We start from the raw sequence: 11,830 nt of genomic DNA, 5'->3' as shown, positions 1-11,830 counted from the left end.
TCTCTCTCTCTCTCTCTCTCTCTCTCTCTCTCTCTCTCTCTCTCTCTCTCTCTCTCTCTCTCTCACACACACACACACACACACACACACACACACACACACACACACACAGTAAAAAGCCAAACTGAATCTTTAGCTATATGCAATCAGAAATAGGAAGACCCCTCAGCACTCAGTACAGAGGCAGGAAGGAGTGCCATTCACAGAGAGTGCTTAGTAAATAATTAACTAACTAGACAATTTGGAAGCTACAACTGTGAACATTCTGTGCTCCCATTCTAAAATATACCAACATAAACACCCCCACAGTTGGTCAGCTGCTCACTCTTTATTCAAGTATGAAATCATTCAAGAACTAAGCATGATCAGCATGTTAGGAAAAGGGTTTATGCTTCTGTCTGCCTTTCTCTATAGACCTAAGTATCTACAATAGGTACTCAAAAACTTCCTAAAAGACTGAATGAATAAAGAAAGTGAACAATCATTTCCAAAGTGAAGATGTGAAAATTACAAATGCCAGTTATAAGAACAGTACATGCTGACAACAGCCAGTAAAACTATAAAATACATAGCATGTATTTATTAATCAAGCTGGATAGCTGCTACTTATTTGGAGTATCAGTTTCATCCTCAAAGACTTCAGTAAGTTGTATATGATATTTCATAGGCATTAGCAATTTCACTGGGCAGTTTGGTAGTGCAGTGGATAGAATGCCAGGGCAGGAGTCAGGTTGGCCTCAGGCATTTACTAGCTGTGTGACCCTGGGAAAATCACTTAACCCTATTTGCCTCAGTTTCTTCATCTGTAAAATGAGCTGGAGAAGGAAACTGAAAACTACTCCAATATCTTTGCCAAGAAAACCCCAAATGCGGTCACGAAGAGTTGGGCACAAATGAGAAAGATCGAACAAAACTGATTTTATTGTTGTTTGTGGTCATATAGAGATATTATAAGTGATCAACAAAAACAAAATATAATTCCCATTGTTTAAAAGTTAAGAATACCTGAAAATTATAGCGGTTTTTTTTTTCTAATCCATTACCTAAATAAATCCTGGAGCAATTATTTAGTAAAATTTTGAGAAGAGGAAAAGGGGAAGCTATTAAAAAACACTAGATAAATACAAACAACATACAAAAATCACCAAGTAGCCAACTGTGCTCCAATTATGGATTCAATACATACGGAATTCTGTAGAAGATAAAGAGAAGGGTTAGGAAGCAGTAAGACCTGGTTTTAAGCACTGCCTCTGACTAACGGGATGATCATGGACAACCTTAGATCCTTAACCTCTTAGTATTCCCGTGCAACTTTATAAGATTATAAATTGCAGGTTTAGAATCTAGTGGTAGATCTGCCTTAGTAGAGGGAATTCCCCCAGCAGAACTTCCACCTACATTAATTAAATCAGGAGTCCAGCCCCTCCCTCCCACAACCAAAAGGAAAAAAAAAAAGTTTTCAGCACTTGAGTTGGTCCACTGGGGAGGATTCATTCTAAGTGAAGACACTGTTTTTTTTAAGACGTGGAGTTTCAGAAGAGAAAGTACAGCAGGAAGAGCTCTGGATTTAGACATAAAAGACTTGAGTTTAATTCCCAGTTCAGTCACTAATATGACTTAATGAAATTGCTTACAACATAAGCTACTGTGTAACTTTAGATAGATCACTTAACCTCACTGGGCCTCAGTTTCCTCCTGTATGAAATGAGGGGCCTGAACAAGACTTCCTTTAAGGTTCTTTCTACTTCAAAACTGATGAGCCCTTGAACTTCTAAGGTCCTTTTGTGCTCTAGATCTATGATCCCAGGAACTAACCCTCAATCCTCAAATAGTCCATTGTCTAATCCAGGAATAAAACATACACGCACGTACACACACAGAGTAACTAACATAAGACAATATCTATATTATCTGCTAAATCATCAAGTTATCATTCTATTAATTGTATTATAATTATCAGAGGAGGGTTAATCAAAACACTAATAACTAGAACCAAACCTTGTTTTAGTTTTTGAAGACCATGAACTGCCAATGTAAACCCCTCTACATACACAAATGATGCCATTCCATCTTGTCCTCTCCTACAGATTCTTCCTTCCATCATCCCCACTCTCTCACTTCAATCTCTCCCTGATCTTTGGCTGCCTCGTTACAGCTTACAACCATTCCCATGTCTACTCCATCCTCAAAAAACCCGTCACATGAGGCAGCTAGGTGGCACAGTGAATAGAGCACCAGCCCTGGAGTCAGGAGGACCTGAATTCAAATTCGACCTCAGACACTTAACACTTACTAACCGTGTGACCTTGGGCAAGTCACTTAACCCCAATTGCCCTGCCTTCAAAAAAAAAAACCTGCCACTTTAATCCATCCATTTCCACTAGCTATTATCCTATACCTCTCCTTTTTTTTGTCACAATACTTGAGAAGACCATCTACAATAGGTACTTACATTATATTTTCCTTTCATTCTCAACTCTCTACAATTTAGCACCTAATTTCATCATTTCAGTGAAAAGTATTTAAATATAACAATGATCTCTTAATTACTAAATCTAATGGACCTTCTCTCAATCCTCACCCTTCTTGACCTTTCCAGAGCCTTTGACACTGTTGATCATACCCTTCTCCTTTATATTCTTTTCTCTTTCGATTTTTTTTTCTTTTTGGAGGGCAATTAGGGCTAAGTAATTTGCCCAAGGTCACACAGCTAGTTTTTGTGTTAAGTGTCTAAGGTCGGATTTTAACTCATGTCCTCCCGACTCCAGGGCCGGGTGCTCTATTCACTGTGCCACCTAGCCGACCCCTCTTTAGATTTTCTTGACACTACTCTATTCTGGTTCTTTCTCCCTGTATTTATCTGACTGCTCTTTCTCAGTCACCCTTGCCAAATCTTCATCAGAACATACTCCATTAAGCATACCAACAATAGATGCCCAAGAAGTAACATGATTTATTCATGGTCACGTAGGTTTGAAAGGAAGGAACAGTTGTTCTTCTGCCACCAAATCCAGCATTCTTTACACTACTCGATGTTGGCTTCCTTTCTACTTTCATTTTTGTTGTTTCCCTTCCAATAGTCAGGTAAGGAAACCATTCATTCCAGAGTCCAAAAAAATTTAACCATAAGCCATAATGTTTGTATTTCATTTTGATCAATATCTTCTCTTTGTACGAATCTTGTTTATAGAAGGGAGAAAGACAATCAGTAAGTACAGTGAGAGTATTGGAGATTGTCATGGCACAAAATGGAACTGGAGATGCTTAATATGAAGAAGAGAAGGCTTAGGGCTATGGTATATGATAGCTGTCTTCAAGTATCTTGGAGGGCTGCCATGCTATAGCAGCAACCACACTGGCATACCCAGGATGGCTGCTAGCATAGGTTCTTAGATCTGCTATACTAGGAAAGACAGCTGTTCAAGGGGTCAACAATCTTTACTTACTCCTACTCCCATAATAACAATCTTTTTCGTTCAGGGGAAAAATCAGTACCCTGAACATCAAAGAAAATCCAAACAAAGAAAATAGAGAAAATACAAGCAGAGAAATAAAGACCAACAGACAGGGCTTCTAATTGTCCAAGAAATCAGCATGGATCAATAGAGAGACTGTCTGACCAAGGTAATACATACATAGTTACCAAAGAAAGAAGCACCAACCTCTGGGGTTTTCTAAGGGGGGGGGGGGGGCTTAATGGGGCTCCTGAGTCTCATTTGGTCAAATCACAAGAACACTCTCCCAATGAGTGAGCCCCAAAGCAAAATCCTAATCTTACAGTATATATACCCTTTTTAGAGCCAGAATGCATCACAACCCTCAGTGACTCAGTACCTAATTAGAAACAAACAAAAGGTGTCAAAGTCTTCCTTACAAGCAAGCTTCCCCTAAGCAAGCTTCCCTTAATGAGTTCCACCGGAGGTCTATTAACAGGCAGGGAGAATCTTATATCCCATTAACATCACACCTGTGGAAGATGAATTTAACACATTCTGTTTGTCCCCAAAGAACTAAACTTGGAATATGGGGTAGAAGCTACAGAAAGGTAGATTACAGTTCCATATAAGGAAAATAACCTAGCAACCAGAGCTATGCAAAAATGCAATTGGCCACTTTGGGAAATAATAAGTTCACTCTCCCTGTAATTCTTTAAACAAAGGTTAAATTCAAGAATTTTAAGGTAGAAATGAGTCTAGTGGCCTAAGCACCGCCCCCCCCCCTCTAAAATTTGTATTCAGTGATTAGAATTGAGCAAATACATACTTACTATGTGTCAAACACCATGACTGGCACTGTGGATACAAGGAAAAAAATTAAAGTCCCTCCCCTTAAGGAGCTTTCACTTTGTGTATAGGGGGGGAAGAGAGGGAAAGAGAATATGTTCATTTAAATAAGTAATATATACAATGTAAATATGGAGATAACTATGGAATAAGGAGGACCTAAATTTAAATTACTAATAGTAAGTTCAGACATTAGCTGTTCTCCTATGCAAGTGAACCTCTTTCTGATTCATATTTTCTCATCTGTAAAATAAGTATAATAGCACCTACCTCACAGGAGTTTTATGAAAAGGAAATGAGACAATTTTTGTAGTGTACTTTACAAACCTTAAATCACTTTATCAATTTGAGCTTTATTACTATTAAGGTAATGGGCAGGGGAAAGGGAAAGTTGCTTTAGAGAGGGATCAAGAAAGGCCTCCAGTTCATACAATAAAGGCTTTTGATCTAAGGATTTGGGAGGCTTCTTTTTTTTTTTAAGGGAAATAAATTCTTCAGAAAATGTAATTCAATTGCATTAAAATTAGCCTGCCAAAGTTCTAACAAGGAGAATATTTTCTTTTTTGTGTGTTTTTGGGATTTTTTTTTGCTTTTTGGAGGGCAATTGGGGTTAAGTGACTTGCCCAAGGTCACACTGCCAGTTTTTGTGTTAAGTGTCTGAGGCTGCATTTGAACTCAGGTCCTCCTGACTCCAGGGCAGGTGCTCTATTCACTTCACCACCTAGCTGCCCAGAGAATATTTTCAATATACAAGTTCTCCAACTGCAGATTTTTCTATAGTCCAAGACAGCTGGCCTGAAACATCTACCATGGATCCCAATGTGACTAATCATTTTCACACCACATAGCAATCTGGTCACTCAAAATGACCAGTAACATTTAGCATTCACTTATGAAAAGCCAACAATTTTCTTTTGCTCTGGACAAAGGACATTGTGTGAAGCTACTAAGACTGAAAAACAACCCCATTCCAGGCAGTTTGATGGCATTCCTCAAATGAGAGGCAGTGAAAGACAAATATACTGTGAGGTTGGGAAAATCTGTACTCACAATATTTTCCCAAGATGACATTAGTACTTTTCAAGTCACTTTGAAAGTCATGGGAAAGAAAAAAATTAAGAGAGATCTTTCATTTTGTTATACATAGCCTAATGGTATACAGTGTTTAAGATAGGAGTTCAATAGTGTCTAGGAATCCTTCACACCAACTCCATAAATACCCATACTAAAAGAGAAGGGGATAAAGCCCTGAGGGCTCTAAAAGCAGGAAAAAGCATTCTTTTGACCTGAGCAGATGACATTTGAGGGGAATGTAGAAAGTACTGCCCTTCTCCCCTCCAAAAATGCTGTCTAGGAGAAAAAGTATTGGACTGGGAGTCAAGACCTTTCTAATCTTGACTATGCCACAAAATACTTAATGTGATCTTACTTAAGTCAAGTGTTTTAAGATTATTAAGATCGCTTTCACCTCTAAAGTTGCAGGAATCTGTTAAAGAGCTTTTAAGTCAGCTTTTAAGATTGCTAATTTGCTATAATGTCTGACATACCAGTCCAGTATACCAGCTTCATGCCTCTGCTACAAAATGGCATGTCCAGAGGGACTCTCGCTACAAGACAGGGTAGAACAGAGCAAAGCAGAGTAGAATTGATATGAAATAGCAATCGGTGGGAAAATCTGATTCCCTTCAGAGTCAATTTTTTTCAGAACACATCCTGTAAAGTGAAGAGGATACCTGTAATTTTGTGGGCAAGTCTTAACTGGAGCCTTGGAAATAGTTAAAGGGACTAAAAGTTCATTTCTCAAACTGCATACCATGATCTCCAGAAAAGATCTCAGGGAAGCTGAAGATGTTTTAGGGATCCTGAGGTTGAGTGGAAGATTGGGATCAAATGTAACTGTCAATTCCAGTGTTGCTTGAGAGGTGGTTAGAAACTTTACCACAGACTACCAAAAGGAAGGCAGTAAGTGCCTAGGTGACTTACAAGCATGCCTATATGCCAAGAAAGCTAGCATGTGTCCACAAAGGTCACTCTTCCATTGCTTCCAGAAGTGAAATTTTCCATCAGCTTTTCTGTATCTCTTAAGAGCTTCCCTTTTCACTATCTCTTTCCCTTCACACACCACACCCCATCGCATAATGGGGAGAAAAGATATGGAATAATAGCTAGTTGGGATAAACAGATAAAGTGAGCCTAGTAAGGGGTGTGTGTGTGTGTGTGTGTGTATGTGTGTCTGTGTGTGTGTGTGAGACAGACAGAGAGACAGAGACCAGAGACAGGGGGAGAGGGAGAAATAAGAGAAATGTGGTTTTGTTTCTAAGCAATTGGGAAGAAGTCAAAAAAATAGAGAAAGACTTGAAGATTAGAGAAAGACTAAGGATGATAGAGGGAACAATCTACTAGAGATGAAAAGATAAGATTAAATGGGGTGAGAGACACAAGGAAAAGAGCTAGCCTTTGCAAAAAGAAAGATTACCTCTTCTTATGAGAGAGGGAGTAAAGGAGGAAATGGTGACAAACCACATTTTAGTGACCTAAGGTAAGGAGGTCAGTAGAAGAGGGACCTCCAGCCATATCCACCTTCTCTCTCCCTCCAAGAAAGTATTAAGCAGAATCTTCAATCAAGATGGTGGTGTAAGGGAAGCCATATGGGCTTTAAGAATAGATTTTAAAAATTCTGAATAGCTACTATGGTGTGCAGAACAATGAATTAGGGAAAGGTGTAAAAGGATGACTTTGGTGCAAGAAAAGTTAGTTAAGATTATGTAACACAAATTTACACTGGTCAACAAGGTAATTAAGTATCCACTCTGAAGGCACTGTTCAGAGGACAGATATATTAAGGTAATAGTGTGACCCCAAGACACTCAGAGTCCAGTGGAGCATGTACAGATTTGAGATGACAAGTGCACAAGTAAATATGATCCAAGGCAGATTGTGATGATGGCAAGAGCCTAAAAGGGCTTAACAAAATTTTGAGAAGGGAGAGAGAATTTTCAGATAGGGTGAGTAGAGGAGGGAAAAATCAGGAAAGGCTTCATGGAGGAGGTGGCACCTGAACTGAACCTTGAAGAAAAGGATTTCAATCAATCTATTTTTCAAGGCTTGATTCTAATACCTCAAAATAGTAAAAAGCTGAGGAGTGGGAAGGGAAATGAGGGTTATGGAAGGAGAATGACCAGGGTGGGAACTTCCATATAGAACTCAGTACATTAAAAGATTAATTGCAGAGGGACCTGTTTTGTGTTATACTTTAATTCTGGCACATGCTTCCAGAGAATTAGTCTCAAAATCAAATAATAATAATAAATAGGGCATTTAAGCCAATAAACCATTTCCAATATACATCACTGAATATCCTAGAAAATAACATATAGTGAAATCTTATGGAGTTCCCTAAAATGGCTACAAGTTTGCAGACATCAAAAACAAATATAAGAGTTATAAGTGTCATTTTACAAGTTCCCTACATGTTTATGTGTATCACATCTTTTCTAGTTATATTTGAATAATACCAAACAGAGCCTGAACGACAAGCTAATTCAAATCATTACTCAAATTATAAGAAAAATAATCCCTTAAATTTCTTCTGAATCTACTTCGGAAATAAATTTCAAATAAGTTGTCTTCAGAGGTTGTAGTGGCCAAAAGGATGAATCATCCTGCAGCCAGCATGGTGAGGAGCAACTCAGAACTCTAGAACCTGGTCTAGAGACCAGGTTCATGACCCACACCCATTGTCTCCAACTTTCTCTCCACCTTGCCAGGAGTTGCCCAGTCTTTCAGTGATTTACTTGAGAATCCTGAGCCACTTTCATGACACATGGTATTGGAGTACACCTGGCAATCAAACAACAAGTATTTATTAAATATCTAAGGCTAAGCACAGTGCTAGACCATGGAGATACAATTAGAAAGAATTAAATTACTCCTACTCAAGAACTGAGATTACATTTTATTGGGGAAGAGAACAGGTGAATGTAAGATTATACACACACATATATGTGTATGTATGCGCACACAAATATAAAATTAATACATATTTTATATGTAATGTGCATACATGTATAATATAAATGCAAAGTAGAAAATATAAGGTAATTTGGAAGGGAGGTCATTAGAAGTTGGAGGGATGGGAAAAGACTTCATGTAATGGTCCCTAAACTACTTAAGGAAAAGAGGGGCTCTAAGGCAGAGAAGGTACTTCTGAAAATAGTAAAGAAAAAAAATGGGTGGCTAGGTGGTGCAGTGAATAGAACACTGGCCGGCCCTGGAGTCAGAAGGACCTGAGTTCAAATCTGACCTCAGACACTTAACACAAATACTAGCCAAAAAAAAAATACTAGCAAAAAAAAATTATTTTTTAAAATAACTTTTTCAGTCTTTTTGACTTCCCCCTCCCTTTTTGAGCCAACTTTCTATTCTGGTGTCTTCTCTTTATTATTTACGTTTTGTTTATCCTCTATATAGTTTGTACATATTTATTGCTTGTTTTCTCCTCAATTAGATTGTGAGCTCCTTGAGAGCAGAGACTGTGTTTTGCCTTTTTGTATCCCAAGCATTTATGGAAGTTCATGGCACTTAATAAATGTTTATTGACTGCTTGACTCATCAACAACCAGTTTACCTAACCAGACTAAGAAATATGTTCTCATCTTACTTCCACCTGTATTATACACAGGTATTTTGTATATTATATATAATATATAGTATATAATATTATCTGTATTATAAATAAATGGAAGAGTCAGTGCAATTCCACATCCTTGTTCACCATCTTTAAGTGCCCCTTCCATAGCACATCTGGAAACCCACCAGTTCCTGCCCCTCCCCCCCAAAGAGTTGTAAATTTTGAAAGCAGAAATGTTATAGTCCTTCAAGCTCTTTACCATACAGTACCACTAACCTCATGTCCTATGCCACTTTTAGAAATACAAAGTTATTAAATATTTACTTAGTATTAATACTAATATACATGTGATACCATCTTTGTCCACTTTTAAGCATACTTAACACTAAAGTTTCTTTCAAGTAGCAAATAAGGTTTGAAGACAAGAGTAGATTAGAAATATTAAAATCTGGCCAGATGAGTATAATACTTGCATTGTCCCAGTTTTTTCCACTGACTCACAGAAGGATTAAAAATACCCATATCCAAAGAAACCTTGCCCTGCCCTTTAAAGAAAAAAAAAACATATTACTGTAGCTGCTCCATTGAACATGCAAGGAATACCACCACCTCTACTAATTCAGGCTGGAAAAACTTATCACTGAGGAGAATAACTTTCAAAGACAATAACTGACCCCACTTCCTCCCCCCCCAAAAAAAAATTACGGTAAACTTCCTAAAAAAAAAAATCAATGATCAGTCTGAAAGGTGTTCTGTAAATGTACTTTGTTTTAAATGTAAGAAACACTAACCACCCACTTCCTGAATAGTTCACTAAAACTTTTACAGCTTCTGCAGGACCCCATTCCATCCTGCCAATATTTCTTTCACTTAGCCAAGAAAAGTGAAAACTATTTTTGGCATCCCAAAATGTAGCTATAGGCCATTAAATTATATTCAGTATCTAAAATGAATGGCTGCTTTTATGGATTTTGAAAATGTCTAATCAAAGTTTAAGCCCAAATCCTGTGAATACATTAAATCCTGCAGCGATCTCTGGTGGCATTTTTGTATCCCAAGAAAATACACAAATTTGAAAAGATTGGAAACATTTTCCTTGGGGAAGCCCCAAGACAGCAGGCAGTTTTTACACTGGATTTGCATTTGTGTTTGGAGGGAAACTTCTGTGAGCTGTGCTTTTCTTAACTTGAATGTGAAATATATATAATAAATGTAGCCTGTTGCATGATGAAGGTAAATCCAAGTGTTTAAATGAATGAGTTTGCAAGCAACAGACTACTTCCAGGTATTTGGAGGAGGTGTGTGGAAGGCTCTCTGAAATGTTACTCTCAATATCTTCTGATCCCTTTTTTCGCAGGAACTTGTTCTGAAAAATCTGAAATGCTCTGTATGCCCTAGGTGGTAAAATTCCTGGAAAACTTGGCAACCTAAGTTCAAGAGAAAACCGAAAAGGAGCAGCAGTGTCTAATTTGTGAAACTCTTGTAAGAAGAGGATCTGCATTTTCAGAACCAGGTAAAGCTGGTAATAAAGAGATTTAACAACCACAGAAAAAAGGAGGAAACCACATTTTCCGGAGCTGGGAAATTATTTGAGGCGAAAAGCATAGAGTAGAAGGAAGAAATGGATGGGACTGGAGGAGGACTTGGATGAAGGAGGGAGAAAGAGGAAGGAGGGGAGTGAGTTGAGGGGGTAGCAGAGGGAGAAACAAGGAGACAGGGAGCAGGAGAGGGGAAAACAAGAAGACGTGGGGGAGGAGAAAGAAAGTGGAGGAGGAGAGAATAGGGAAGGAGACGGGGGAGCTGAAGCATAAGAAAGTGAGGGAAGGAGAAAAGAATGAGGGTAGGAAATGGGGAGGGGGGAGGAAGAGGGAGGGGGAAGAAATGAGATGGGGAAAGAGAAAAAGGACTGGGAAGGCGAAGAGGATTTCCCTAGCTGCTCCCTGCAGCTTCCAAATTCAGCTGTGGAATCTCCAGATGCTAACAAAGGAGACTCCCTCTGGCATAAAGCAGGAGCCCGGGGAGAATCTCTGTAGACTCTGATCCGGCTTCTAGAAGTCTTACCAAGTATGGGGCCAAAGAAGACAAAGAGCTCTGGGGCCAGATGCCTCAATCCCCACCCACTCCACACTATACAACACACACTAAGGCAAACCTCATCTCCCAAACCCGCGCCAGCTCCTCATTCATTTATTTCCCCGCTTCCCCCCACCCCAGAAAGATGGAAGGGAGTAAGGTTTTCTAAATCCATTCAATCACAACCTACCCCTCCCGGGAGAAGCCACAGGAATCTCACAATCCACCCCTCAGCCCCTCAGCAAGCCACTTACAGGATGGAGGTCTGGGGTGAGACGGCAGGGACACTCTCCAGCATTAGATGCATGCACCGCACAGTGGTGCGGAAACAGAGGCAGCGGCTGGGACACCCCCCATTGCCGCCGCCCCCACCACTGCTGCCCAGCTGCGGGGAAACCCCCACGAAGACCCCCGAGCTCCAGAGCAGGAGGAGCAGGAGCCAGCGCGGGAGACCCGCTCTGGAGGGGGCCATTGCAAATCCGGGAAGAGCAGTCTCTGGAGCTGGGATCGAGGGGAGACGGCCTCGGGGTGGGGGTGGTGGCAAGGGGGTGCGAGAGCCGGCAACGAAGAACAGCACCCAAGTTTGTCCCGGCCCTGCTCCACCCGGCCTGGCTGCCTCTATAGAGCCAGACCGTGGCTACACAGCGGCAGCCGCAGCAGAGGCAGCAGCTGAGCGGATTTCCCCAGCTGCCCAGAGGGGAGGGGGGAAGGGGGAGCAGAGTGGTGGGGAGGTGTGTGTGTGGGGGGGGGGGGGGGGGGGGGGGGGGGGGGGGTTGGGTGGTGGGGGGGGGGGGGGGTGTTGGGGGGGGTGTGCGTGGGTGGGGTGGGTGGTGGGTGTGTGGGG

General features: G+C 40.4%; 1 protein-coding gene across 2 annotated transcripts in view; it reads right to left on the bottom strand.

The window, feature by feature from the left end:
- PXDN (peroxidasin) overlaps positions 1–11,680 on the bottom strand; it is a 142,539-nt gene extending 130,859 nt beyond the window's left edge. For both annotated transcript variants that reach the window (XM_069108689.1, XM_069108690.1), the window contains exon 1: positions 11,241–11,680. In XM_069108689.1, coding sequence (XP_068964790.1) covers positions 11,241–11,458 — 218 coding nt within the window. In that variant the 5' untranslated portion in view covers positions 11,459–11,680. The remainder of the gene's footprint in view (positions 1–11,240) is intronic.
- Between the last annotated feature and the right edge of the window lie 150 nt (positions 11,681–11,830).

This window comes from Petaurus breviceps, unplaced genomic scaffold (assembly GCF_028583685.1).
Source record: "Petaurus breviceps papuanus isolate PSGF00001 unplaced genomic scaffold, PetGlider_PUasm1.0 90418, whole genome shotgun sequence".
Classification (NCBI taxonomy): domain Eukaryota; kingdom Metazoa; phylum Chordata; class Mammalia; order Diprotodontia; family Petauridae; genus Petaurus; species Petaurus breviceps.
The sequence above is the reverse complement of the archived record's forward strand: the minus strand, read 5'-3'. Positions and strand labels throughout refer to the sequence as shown.